This window comes from Etheostoma cragini, chromosome 21 (genome assembly GCF_013103735.1).
Source record: "Etheostoma cragini isolate CJK2018 chromosome 21, CSU_Ecrag_1.0, whole genome shotgun sequence".
In the NCBI taxonomy this organism is placed as follows: Eukaryota; Metazoa; Chordata; class Actinopteri; order Perciformes; family Percidae; genus Etheostoma; species Etheostoma cragini.
In genome coordinates, this window is record NC_048427.1 from 18,638,654 (window position 1) to 18,652,321 (window position 13,668).

At 38.7% G+C, this 13,668-nt stretch overlaps 1 protein-coding gene across 2 annotated transcripts in view; it reads right to left on the reverse strand.

The window, feature by feature from the left end:
• Nucleotides 1-12,427, reverse strand: part of rab3gap1 (RAB3 GTPase activating protein subunit 1) — a 29,213-nt gene extending 16,786 nt beyond the window's left edge. The window contains exons 1-15 of one of the 2 annotated variants that reach the window (XM_034861328.1): nt 12,343-12,427; nt 12,169-12,224; nt 9,667-9,745; nt 9,446-9,578; nt 8,856-8,934; nt 8,237-8,356; nt 7,036-7,201; nt 6,188-6,287; nt 4,541-4,622; nt 3,856-3,924; nt 3,165-3,238; nt 1,968-2,060; nt 1,256-1,428; nt 920-1,024; nt 278-450 (exon numbers count right to left, since the gene is read on the reverse strand). In XM_034861328.1, coding sequence (XP_034717219.1) covers nt 278-450; nt 920-1,024; nt 1,256-1,428; nt 1,968-2,060; nt 3,165-3,238; nt 3,856-3,924; nt 4,541-4,622; nt 6,188-6,287; nt 7,036-7,201; nt 8,237-8,356; nt 8,856-8,934; nt 9,446-9,578; nt 9,667-9,745; nt 12,169-12,224; nt 12,343-12,417 — 1,577 coding nt within the window. In that variant the 5' untranslated portion in view covers nt 12,418-12,427. The remainder of the gene's footprint in view (nt 1-277; nt 451-919; nt 1,025-1,255; nt 1,429-1,967; nt 2,061-3,164; nt 3,239-3,855; nt 3,925-4,540; nt 4,623-6,187; nt 6,288-7,035; nt 7,202-8,236; nt 8,357-8,855; nt 8,935-9,445; nt 9,579-9,666; nt 9,746-12,168; nt 12,225-12,342) is intronic. The other variant, XM_034861329.1, reaches the window with a different exon arrangement.
• Nucleotides 12,428-13,668: the final 1,241 nt, after the last annotated feature.

A 13,668-nucleotide genomic window follows, 5' to 3' on the forward strand; every position in this document is an offset into this window, starting at 1 on the left:
GCTCTTCAGTGGATTCTGTTCCTTCTTAGAACGCCCCTGTCAGCCTCTACCGCTACAGTGATGAAATGTGTAAATATAAACTACATGCAAGTTGAGAAAATCAAGATATGCTAACATCACAAAAAGGACAGCTTTCCTTTCGGACAACAGGACAAGGTACAACTAGTTGTGGCTGTATTTTTTTTTTAGATGTAGATCTTAAACCATATGTGTGGTGCTATGCCTATAGCCTTTTTCAAATAAGTCTAAGAGTAGCCCAAGTGTGTTTTGTACCCACCCATAGATAAGGTAGTTGTTTTCCCAGCGATAGCGCAACTCTAAGACAAACTCTTGCCAGAGGTGTGCGACAGCACGCAGCCCGCCGTGGTTGTAGTTGACCAGACACGCACACAGTGCCAGTCGGTAGGTCAAACTGTCACTGGGTGCTGATTTCAGCTGGAGGAAAAGGTTCTGGACACAGGGAGATAGAAAGCATGGGGAACGATGAATACACACACACAATTATGACTTAAATAGAGTACTGTATACAGTCACTGTGTTGAGAAACGCTTTCGAGAAAGGTTTGCATAATGTCTTGTAATTTTTGTGCGTAATTATATTTCCCATTGTATGAAGACTCTAATGCTTATGCAATGATTGTAGGTATTTTTATGGTTCTGCAGTGTTTAAAAGTGTTTGTTACATGTACAATTGACTGACTAGTGAACCTTAGATGTGACCTGGCTAGGGCCCTGGGACGCGTTCTCCATCTCAGTGTGTTGTTTGTCACCGTTTGTTTCTTAAATATATAAAAATAAATGAATACATAATTTGAAAAAGAATATCAAAATAATTAAATTTGATCAAACAACAATATGTTACCTGGCTAGAAACCCATTGAAATGGTCACAGTGTGTAAGTGGTGAAGGGACAAACCTACATCGTAAGAGTTTTTATTCTGTTCAAGTTTCCCGCTGTTTGACTGTGCAGTTTTGCTCTTGCTATTCTCTGAGGACTTTTCCACAGCCGCATCTGGGAAGAGATACTGAGACAGGCAAGAAAATAACACACACTTTAACACACAAAAGGCAATTCAATGATACACTTACATAAAAACAATCCATCGCTGTCCAAGTCAATGGCTTGGCATACATATTTGATATAGGTCTATTTGTTCCCCAGTGACTACTGCCCACGCTCAATGGGGCTGTGAATTGTCATAATTGTTTTTCTTTGACAATATCCATGCTAAACAGTCAGCATGATCAACCCTTACCAGAAGGATAGAACTGAGGACATCAGGGTTGAGTGGAGACTCATCAACGCGTCTGTGGCGTCGGATGTGCTTTCGGGCACTGTGCACCATATTGGAGACTGACAGTTTGGAGATCGGCACGGTTGCTGCTGGCTCTGTCAGCTTTGATAAAGCAGAGCTGATGTCACTATTTTCTGGAGGGGAAAAAACAGCAGCTATTATCACACTATTATCTATTATATTATCATGAAGTATGTATCTGCATGTATCTGTATATTGTATCTCAAAGGGAACAACACTTTTTAGTAGGGATTGGACGAGACACCCAGCTCACGAGACGATACAAGAGATTGGGTTCAAGAGATAGAGACGTCTGTCTCAGCCAAGAGAGAGAGGGAGAGAGAGAGAGAGAGAGAGAGAGAGAGAGCTCTGCAAATGTAAACTCAAGAGTCAACTTTGGAGAATGGGCGGGGATCTTCTATCTTAATTTTGAGGCTGCTGCTCTGCACTTGTGTACTGAAATTGCGAGACACTTTTTACCTCAACAAGAAATCTTGTCACATTTTAATCTGGCGAGATCTCGTGGGATCTCTAACTTTTTAGAATTGTGGAGATCAGCAAGCGTCTAAGTAAACACCACTTGAAGAAGTAGTAGACTTCATAGTTTAGACTATGATTTGCCTAGTGACATTACATTGAGAAATAATGCCATCCATTCCAGTGTCAAACAGACCTTTGACGTCCTCTTCAGCCATTCCTCTTCCCAGAACCTCTTCTGTAGACTCCTTCCTACAGCAGAGCCTAAAGAATTCTGTCAGAACGTCACCTGCATGGAAAGATAGAAATGGGTCAAATTGTTGCAAACATTGATCGTTATTGAGCTTGAAAAATCCCGGAAAAGCATGGTTGCCGAATTGACGACCCCTCTAAACGTGGCCGTCGGCCCTATAAAGATGTTGCTTGAAGCTATCACTACCACGGTGGCAATACTTCTACCATCTCGGAGATGGAAATGGCCCTTTCGAGTCACTCGGATAACATCACAAGTCTGGAGGAAGAATCACAGTGTAATGAGTGTACCTTCTTATTGCTATTAGGGGCCGCTATGATTATATCTCAATATTGACATGTAGATGTCTTCAGGCCAGGCTGAGCAGTTAGAAGCAGATTGGACAATGTATGGTGTAAAGTCAATGTAAATGGCGAAACATGAAAAATCAACACCATTCTCCGCCCACGTGTGGCGTGCACTAAAAACCATCGCTCTTTAGCTTCGCAAACGTTTCTAGATTATACTGAGCAATATTGAAGTCAATCGGGTTAAATCTGTAGGAGGAGCTTGTTAAAGTACAACCCCTGAAAATGGTCAAATCATCCATTATTTGAAAATGTATTTACATACAGCACACCTCCTACTGGGTTTAGGAGTGCCCCCAAGAGGCTTTTTTGTATGTATGGATAAGATACATTGCCAAGGCCGAGTCTGAGACCCATGTAACATTGCAATTTTCACCAAGTCTGATATGTGTCCATATTTTCGTGCATTTCTGAATAGCTCAAGCAGCTCAAAATTATCTCAAATGTATATAATAATAATAATAATAATAATAATAATAATAATAATAATAGAAAGAAGCTCTGGCCCTAATAATAATAATAATAATACATAGAATAATAAAATAAAATAAAAAAATTGTAAACTTCCCTACTGTAATTTGTGGAATATTTCAATGTCTTGAAACAAGACAAGGTAAGATGACTGCATTCAATTTAATAAAATACTGCCTGCTTATAAAACCTTTCTTGAAAACAGGAAGATGTGTATTGGAAACAGGTGAAACAATCGTCTTTTTGCCTTATTGTTTAAAACTTTTTATACGTGCAGAAAACGTTTTTCAAAATGTGTACTGCACTAAGGGATTCATGTTACCGAGTAAACACTGAGGGTTGTCAGCTGTCCTGACTCGGACTGACCAGTGAGGAGCTTGGAGAGGGTCAAGGTCACTGCGAGGTCACACAAAGAGAAAAAGAGAGCAGATTAGATTAAACCAAAAAGCCGTTGCTGATCAAAAATTCTGCCCAGATTATGGCCAACAGTCTAAATCTAGGTTGTTTTGCAGATGATATGTCCCTGGCATCTTACCTGTGTGTTAAAGCCCCCATATTATGCTCATTTTCAGGTTCATAATTGCATTTAAAGGTTGTACCAGAATAGGTTTAACTGGGTTAATTAAAAAAAAAACCCATATTTTATATTGTACTGCACATTGCTGCAGCTCCTCTTTTCACCCTGTGTGTTTGGGTCTCTGTTTTAGCTACAGAGTGAGACATCTCACTTGTTTTAGCTACAGAGAGGCATCTCACTTCTATGCTATCTTTGTTGGGAGTTGCACATGCTCAGTAGCTAGGTAATGACACATCAGCTAGGTACCTGTTTTTTCTATGTTGGTCAGTACAAGGCAAGATAAAACAATCAGAAAAGAACATAAAAATACAATTTGTCTTATTATTCAGAAAGAACACAAACATTAGGTGTGTGTGTGTGTGTGTCCTGAAAGCACAACATTACAGTAAGATTAACAGATAAAGTCCAGATAAAGAAAAATCCAGGACACTCTTACCTGTAGACATCATTATCTACAACTATGCCTTCTGTCAGGTGAGGCCAAGTGGTTGCAAGATGAAGCTCACTACATTAAAAAAAAACAGAGGCAAAAATAATTATTTTTGTTTTGCACAGAGATTCAATGTTTAATAACTTTTCTTCTTTTTATTCAGACCAACTGTTTTCATTATGTTTATGTGGATTCTATTGTAATCACAAAGACATGAACATGTAGACGTAAGAACTTAATTACTTATTCTTACTGTACGTGTGATTAAGTTCTTACATCTACTGCACTCGCTGTGGAGAACTAAAATGTAATCAAAGCCCAGAGAAAACAGCATTTCACTTTTGTTTGTAGGTTTAGGTTTTAGTACTGCCATCTGTAGTAGTTACCTCCCAATGGGATACACTGCTCATGATACCAACAATATCACAATATAGCAGTTCTGTAATATCAATCACTATGAACACAAAATGCCGGTGAAAAGGTATATTTTTGTATTCTCTATATTAAGTCCAAACTGTTAGAAAACAGCCCACTTAACCTACTCATTCATGAAATAGCGATGCTAGGAGCAGAGAAATCCATTCAAAGCACCTTATTTATTTTAATTAATCATAATACTGGAAGACAGACAATATATTGATGTAACTATATTTTGTTCGACCCCAAGTAATCTATAATTTTACAGTATTACCTGATTGGCTCCTCACAGGCTCCAAATGGAAGATTCCCAAACTCCACTCCTCCCACCTCACCTCCAAGGAGTGTGTCAAAGTCTACCAGAAAGAAAGAAAAGAGACAATGGGAAAAACACAGCTGCAATGCACAGCAGAACATCTGTTCACATCCAAAAACTGAATCCATATGTTGGACAAACCCCAGTCAGAAAGGACACCAAAGGGCTAAGACACATTTAAAGGAGCTGCAGCATTCAATAGCTGAGACAGGAGACACTGCCATTATTCCAAGTGCACATACATCGATTATCTAAGACATTTTCAGAGTAATAAGTGGAAAATGTGTGCAACATGTATACAATATGCACAAAAATAAGTCTTAAAAACATTTGCTTTGAAGAAACCATTCACATATATAAAACACCATAAACACATTGGTTGTTTAAAGTTTAAGACAGTTCACTAGGAATGTCCCTGAATGCAGAAAGTGCCTGTGTCTTCCAGATAACACACATGCATTCATAAGTCCGTGGACAGTCAATTCGTTTGGTTGCTACGCCCAGTTTCACCAGTAAGCAAGTGAAAGCAAAAGGAGGATGTGGTGTGTGACTAAAAAAGTTGAGACATCCAAGACACTGAAACAGTGGACAGTCTTAAATTGGACCCTGAACTATCTTAAAAGTAGAAGACTAACCACTTAGAATCAAGAATTCTTCCTTATCAATCTGGCCCTAACAAGTTTTACATTGGGTCTTATGCAGGAAGCAATATACCAAGAAATATCCTCTTTCCCCTTTTTGTTCATATCCACGGTTTCTTTCATTAATTATACTTATAATATTTTCTTGTATACTGTACTTACTATTAACCATTTAGATCTGGGATTCATTTATGCCTTCTTATTTTGCCTTCTTTATTAGTTTATAGATTATTTTACGAGTGGTCACTCTTACCAAGATAAGAAAAATCCAAGTTTTCAAAGTCCATAAATTGTTTTTCTAACGCAAGGAATCAAGTTTAAACTCATCACTTGTTTATTACATTATAGCCGTTCCTTTTATACAAACTGTATACTACTACATACTGTAGCTTCATACATTCTGTTTACATTCAGTTTATCTATAATTTAACTGTACTATTATGTCTTAGAATGAACTTTTTGAATACATATTTAAGCATTGTTGGAGCGGCTTAGATTGGAACCAATGGCCGAGTAGACACTTGGAGAGAGGGCTCTGTATTGTACTGATTTATTTATCCATTTAGAGACACGCAACCACATATTTGTGCTTAGCTTGGAGAAGAATCATTGTAACAGCTAAAATTGTATTTGAAAAAGGAAAAACTGATGACACAGAAGCTAAGCAATGTCATGCTATTCAAGGGATCAGCAAAATGTATTTTGCCCACCTTTAAGTGTACGCTATATTTAGAATATTTTCTCTGCTTGACCTTGCCTCCAGCCGGCATTTTCTGATGGGGAAATTAAGTTAGTTACTTTATGGTAATGTAGGACTTTAGGTCGGTTTGGATTCACCAAAGTCTCATAATAACACAAACAATTTATCAGCTTGAGGCAGCGGTAGACCAGCAACTCCTGTGTTCTGTTACGTAAGATTATTGTGTAATTTGTCACCACATTATTCGCCGTTTTATGTGCCTACCTGGAGGCTGCTGTGGCCACGAATACTGCTGCCAGTCCTGGAGAATGTAGGTAAAACGGATGGCAATGTTGATTGGAGGTAGAGGGGACAAGGTGCAACCCTGAGGAGAAAAAAAGACAAAAAAGGAAAAAGGTGTTTTAGCCTTTTTTGACTAAACTATATTCAGAAATATGGGAACCAAAAGAACTATATATCAAGAATTTAAAATCTCTTTTGTGCATGTTTCCAATGCATCTGAATACTTACTACATTTAGGAACTAAAACAAAGACTGGACAAGCAGACTCATCACAATTCCTGTTAGAAACATTAATCTAAAATAAACTACGCTCCAAATAAGCATGCATGGAGACATCTAGAAAGACCCAAGATGCACCAAAGATCACGACCACTTTGCACTTGCACACACGGACTTAACTGACTTAGTACGGGGAAGCTTTCTGATGCTTTGGCCGATCTGACGTGGCAGCACACACAGTCACTGCACTGACATTAAAAAACCTTTTATGAATTAAATATATAATGACAGAATTTGTATTGTTAATTGGTCGCCGTGGGGTCTGGTAGCAGTTAGCAGTGTGCAGGCAGAGTGTGCAGCCGTCGGACTAACGTAGTGATCCGTGCATGACTTCACTGTGAGCGGAGCGTTTAGAGACAATGTGGCCAGCAGGTAACATTAACTGGTCCCTATATGCAGGTTTGACCAACCTTCTAAATGGAAAATGTAAAATATAGGAACCATTCACATACATTCATACACTGTGGCCGAGGCTGCCATACATCACTTGCCGTTACGCTCTGATGGTGCAGCAGTGTTTTGTGTTTATACTTGAGCATCATGACACTTACTATCTTAGACTTGAAGATGTCAAGCAGGCCAGAAAGGTGATTGTACTGGCTGGGAACCTTGCGGAGTTGGACCATCTCAAAGTCGGTGCGCACACCTGGGCCCTGGCACTCTCCAGCATACACCCGTCTCCACTTTTGCTGGATCTGGACAAACATGGGCACCTGGCTGAGTGCACAAGATAAACAGGAGAAGGCATTACTATTAAGAACTCAGTGTGTTCAATGTACTGTATTCCTTCAATAAAAGAGGTTATGTAGCATAAACGTCACGCAAGTGAAAGTTATGGGGAAGTATAGAAAGGTGGAACTGGTGTTTTAGTCAATCTCACAACGTACATAACAACAATAACAATAAACGTCTGGATAGTAAAGCAAATGCTATATTGTTCAGTATTATTGTATTATCATTTTCAAAGAGATACATGTTAAACTGCAATATTCTACTCTGGGGAATGTGGTTACTTATATTAATGTATTTGGCCCTCTGATGTAACATGCATACATACAATCCTCAAAAGTGTAATGCTATTGTCACAACGGCTATTATAAGTTGTTTAATTTGTTTTATAAGGTACAATGACGTAGCTTATAATGATTCAGATATTTATATTTAAACTTGAAGTAATGGAACTACAGTGTAATGCAAGGCCTAAACATCATTGATGTATCATTGAGTATTATACTAATGTTATATGTGATGCTTATATTTCGCTGTTATGCTTCAGTATAAAAATTGTTGGACAACAAATAGACAAACAAATCCTTATAAGTCTTGTTTACATGAAACAGGTCAGGTCCTAAGGACAGAGTGAGAACCAGTTTTAAAGATCCATTCCTCCTAGCGTGAGTCTATCTGTAACAGAGAAGTGACTCATAATATTCCACCTGGTGGTAGGGTGGTGACAATCACCAGGACTGCTATACACATCTACAGGGTGCAGTTATCAGAAAAAACTGTCCCACGAACATTTAAAGAACTACAGACAGAGAAATGGACATTTTCATTATTATGTTAATTTAAATGTTTAAACATGAATGTACACTGTAACGATTTTTCACTATAAAGTCGCTGAAAGCTGCTGCTTTTTCATTCCTTAATGAACTAATAATAAGAACCAAAATTTATTGCGTTTTAATTTGAGAACTGGATTTTGGTTCCTAACCCCACTATCTACTGCCTTTAGTGACGAGGGGGACTTACCAGCCACTGTTGGCCAGAGAAATGGAGACGGAGCTGAGAAGCAGATTGCATTTGGACTCGCTGATGATCGCCTCGCAGTTGGTTCCAGGGCTGATGACCACAAACTCTCGTATACCATACCTGTTACCGGAGACAGTTACAGCAGAACATTAAGCAACTAGTTTGGATCTCTTAAGCGTGGTAAATGTCAATATATACAGTCATATTTGACATTAGCTTATATAGTATTTAATGATAGATTTGATGTACTAATCACGAGCCATTGTTTTAATGTGCATATAGGTGGAAAATAATTTGATAAGGAAATTGAAATACCATCCCATGGTATTTCATCCCTTGGCCAGACACTCTTTTAATGAGTCTTTATTCTTTGTTAAATAAAGGTTAAATTCAATTAGAAATGTTATATTTGAGTGTATTAACTGTTACATTAAGAATGATGGCCAATAAATAAATAAATGTTTTTCAAAATTCATTAAAAGCATATTTTCTGCGCTTTTTATGTTTTGCCTGTTGTACCGAATACACACCAAACTGTGAATTCTGTGTGCGGCCAAGCCCCTATTATCTGCGTAACCTGATTTTTCTTTGCATGAAACATATAAATGGCAGAACTCACCATCTGACAAGGCAGTGGGCTCGAGGAGGAAAGTCATTGTTCATACACAGAAGGTCCTGCATTGCCAAAGGATAAGCATCTGGACACAAGAACAAGAGTTATGTCAAACACTTATTGTAAGAGGGATGAATTGTGTGCATTTTCTTACCTGTTAACTTTTATTATAGATTATTGTTATTTAAAACAGGCAACATTCACTGTAATACATGCATGAGGTAAATAAGAAAAGCTAGGAGGCTAACTGGGAATGTTGCGTGTGGAAAATAGAGAATTGTGTGCTGAAACCAAATAATACAAAAACTAAGAAGTTAAAAGCTTGTGGAAGGAAAGTAAAAAAACAAAACTGTAAAAGTATTATATTTCTCATTAGACTTTATTAGAATGACTAACAAGCCGTCGAATTTATTGATTTAACTAGGCCAGTGTTAGACCAAGGGAAAAAAGATGATGGGGGTTGTTTGGCTCAAGGTCATGGTGCAAAGGACCCTAGGGTGAAATTACTCTGAGCCATCACTTTAAGATAAAGTGCAAAATACTGCCAATAGCTTCAGTTAAGCTAGATGTTATGGTACATTCAGACATAATTGTACCTTCCTCGAGCTTGTCCTTCCCATTGTCCTTCTCACATTCTTGTTTCAGGAAGTAATGAGTTATGTAGAACTTAAAGTCCGCAAAATGAATATCCTGAGACTTCTCCTCCCAGGTGCCACTAGTGTATTCACCCTGTGTTCAAATAGAGTGAAGAACGTTACGCATACTGCTCACTGGTGTTATTCAGCTGAAAATTTGAGGCTTAATGAGAGTACAATACCTTCTCAGGGGTCACATATCCTGAAGAGTTCCCAATCAGCTTCCAGTCATTTAGCACTTCCTCGACTCTGGACACAAACCTTCAAGTGTACAAAACTAGTTTAGCTGTCAGCAGCAGGCGGTGTTCACACTATGTGTGTATATATACTGTATATACAGTACTGTGTAAAGGTTTTATGCAGGTAAACTAAATGCTATAAACTAAGAATGCTTTCAAACATGGAAGTGTTAATAGTTTGTTTTCATCAATTAACAAAATGCAGTGAATTTAAGACAGCATCAATTCTTCTGGGTACACTTGCACCCAGTTTTTGAAGGAACTCTGCTGGTAGGTTGTTCCAGACATCTTGGAGAACTAACCGCAGATCTTCTGTGGATGTAGGCTTCCTCAAATCCTTCTGTCTCTTCATGTAATCTCAGACACACTCGATCTTGACATCAGGGATCTGTGGGGGCCATGCCATCACTTCCAGGACTTCTTGTTCTTCTTTACACTGAAGATAGTTCTTAATGACCTTGGCTGTGTGTTTGGGGTCGTTGTCCTGTTGCAGAATAAATTTGGGGCCAATCATACGCCTCCCTTATGGTACTGCATGATGGATAAGTATCTGCCTGTATCTCTCAGCATTGACGACACCATCAATCCTGACCAAATCTCCAAGTCCATTTGCAGAAATGCCGCCTCACACCAAGTAACTTCAACCATGCTTCACTGTTCCTGCAGAAACTTTTTTTTTGGAAAAAGATTTCCAGCCCTTCGGCAAACAAACTGCCTTCTTCTACAGCCAAATATTTCAAATGTTGACTCCATCATCATTTATATTTATGAAAGCATTCTCAGTTTACAGCATTTTTTTCAAACCTTTGCACAGTACTGTATATACAGTAATATACATTTTTTTGTAATATTCTGTACATGTATATGAATTGTCATGAAGTAGCAATAGCAAGTAGTAAGACTCTGCAGGGCTGTCTACTTTACTGTCCTCAAGCAAACGGTCATCCTCTCGGTCTCCCCTTTGAGAGTAAGCTACTGTGACAGGGACAGGACGCCAATCCCTCACAAAGCCATGACAACCAAATTAAGAACAGCATTTTCTCCTCATGCAGAGCAAAATTACAAATAAGGGTGAAAGCACTGACGGTGGACTTTCCATGAAAACCACAGTTATGTCAAATGACAATAGACTTGAAAATAGAAGAAGCTTGTGCACCCTTTGGTCCGTCTGCTGGAGTTGTATTCACGCAACACACTGTCAGTGTCCCATTAACATTTCGCCCTCACTGGCCCACTAGCCTTGTATAATTTTCATGGCCTGGAAAAATTGGGGACAAATATAAGGTTAGTTGTAATTGCACTCTACTAATTACTAGTTATTGAAATTACTATACAACCGGACATGTCCGAGCAGTAATGTGACCTGAAATTGGGGAGTAATGATCAACATTGGCCGCCAAAATGATATCTTATACTGCTGTGAGCACGTAGCTACTGTGGTTAGCAGCGTACACTAATATAGCAGTAGTTTCTACAGTCAAAAATCACAGATATATGCTTTTAAACCAAATACAACATAACCGTAAACGTTTCAGGAGTAATATGACCTGGAATTGGGGGGAATTTAACAACATTGGCAGCCAAGAAGACATATTTAAGTGCAGTTAGCATGTTGCTACATGCCACAATGTTAACACCACAGTATGAAGTTTGGGCAACATTTATGTGCATTGGGTTGTACTAATTTATCCCAACTTCGTAACGTTAACTTAAATTTTGTACAACAAGGTGCCAGTAACATTAACTAAGAAGTTAAGACAAGTGGAAAATGCATTATGGCAGCCAATAATGCCGTTCAGATAAAGCTGCCTTAGGAGTAATGAGCAAGTAAAGAAACAGCTTTACCTGAGCTGCGTTACTGACGCCATAATAAATTAAAATGTCGGGGCTTCAATATTATCTCTCGACATATAATACTCTGCTAAGTAAATTTAAGCCGCTTTTTTATCAACGGGATCATCGACGCAAAGAAATGCCATGTTTTTAGGATAAATAAAAAACATTTTAAAGTCTGCCTAACACGGTTAATAAACCAACCCTGTTTTTTATTAATGCAGATGAATGAGGAAATGAACGAGCTAAGTCAGAAGAAGGACTCAGAGACAAAAACTTGCTCCCGACCAGGATAGGTTCACGAGCTCAGTTACTATAGCAACCGACTCTGAGCTGAAATTACCTCCCGTTCTGAATCACAAAACCCAAAGTTTCTCTCATCTCAGGGTTAACAAACTCAGAGTTTTCACTAAACCTGCTTTCTGAAATGGGGCCCTGGCCTCTGCTGCTGTTGCTAGGCTAAATACAACACACGGAAACCAGTTCAAAATCCAGCAGGAATACATCCCCGTAATAGCTGCTGTACTGATAACTCGTAATAAGAAGTATAACTTAGTGGGTATTTTAGCCTAAACTAGTAGTTTAAGTCATCAGAATGACTACAAATCCTACCGTTCCCAGTCCGACGCGGTGGTGAAATCAGTGATCTCAAACACCTCTGACTCGGGCTGCAAGAGAAAGAAACAGGTTAAGATAAAACATATATTCGGTTCTGCTGTTATGAAAAGCGCGTTTAGACAACAACGCAGAAATCCTACTCCGAATTACTTGGCTAAAGAGACTCACATCACTGTCGGCAGCCATGTCGATGTCTTGTTGTTGTTGTGGTTCGTCTTTTTCTTCTTCGTCCACGTCCTGCATCCTTTTTTTCCGGCAGCTTAGCAAGCGCCCAGGAACAGCGCCATGTATTAAAGGAGCCGTGGGCTTAGCGGCCAATGGTGGAATTGCAGACACATAATCATTCATATTCTCTGTTACATTTCTTTGATAGGCTACAATGTTTTGCATGCTTCATAGAAACGCCTCACAAACGCCAGCCACAGCTGTGGCTCATGCATTTTGCTCACCTCAGTGCTTTATGCAATTACTTTGAAGGAGTTGTACCGTCTTTGGGCAATTTCTATCTTTTGGCATGTTACATCACGGCGTAGTTTGTCTTTCAGGTGACTAGCCTAGGGTGACCAAACGTCCTCTTTTGCCCGGACATGTCCACTTTTACACTTTACTTAAACTTGACAATATTTTCCTAAGTAAACAATGTAGATGGAAATCAAAGAGATCCAAACAGACTCATTACATTGGGGAGTAGCCAAATTTGGTTTTCAAGTCTGGCCAGTGGTTATTGTCAACCTATGTAGAGTAGAGACGTTTAGCTGCTGTTAATCTGTCAGGTCCATATAAAACAGGAGGAGAATAAGACACAATAGTTACAGTTTAACTGTTTAATTTGTGCACATACATTCTTGTGAGACTTCATGTACAAATGGGTTGATGGTTTTACCTGGACAACAATGCCATTGATCCATTTTAAGCCTCATAAGAATAGAGAACTTGCTGCACATAGAGCCTTTGCATTATTTACATTCAGACAATAATTGTATTTAAAAACACATAGTAATGTAAATATTGTACCATATGGATATTTATAACTTTTTACATGTTAAATAAAACACAAAAATGTGAAAAAAGCTTTACACTGCTGTTGCATTTGTATGAGTTTCACTGAAAAAATTTACTGTGCCTTTGAATAAAAAATGATATGCCTTCAATTGTATTAATTAATCGTATGTTCAAATTAATTTAGCTTAACTTTATTCAAATGACCCAGTGGCTATTGTTATAGAGAAACTTAGGAGCCGATTGACTTCTGGATACACAAAGATTCAGGAGATTTTGATGACTTATACACAAGCATTCAACAATCTAGATTGAGTAGAGATTAAGGTAGACAGTTTAACCATGATGTGGTCATTCTCAACTCTGAGGGTCTGTGCCAGGGACATGCTCAGGTACGGGCTATTGTCAACAGCCCATTTTCCCTCATTGGCTTAGTCGCACCTCTGGTGAAAGAGCCTAAAAAAAGCCTTTTTTTGCTGTTGTGGCTGCATCAAT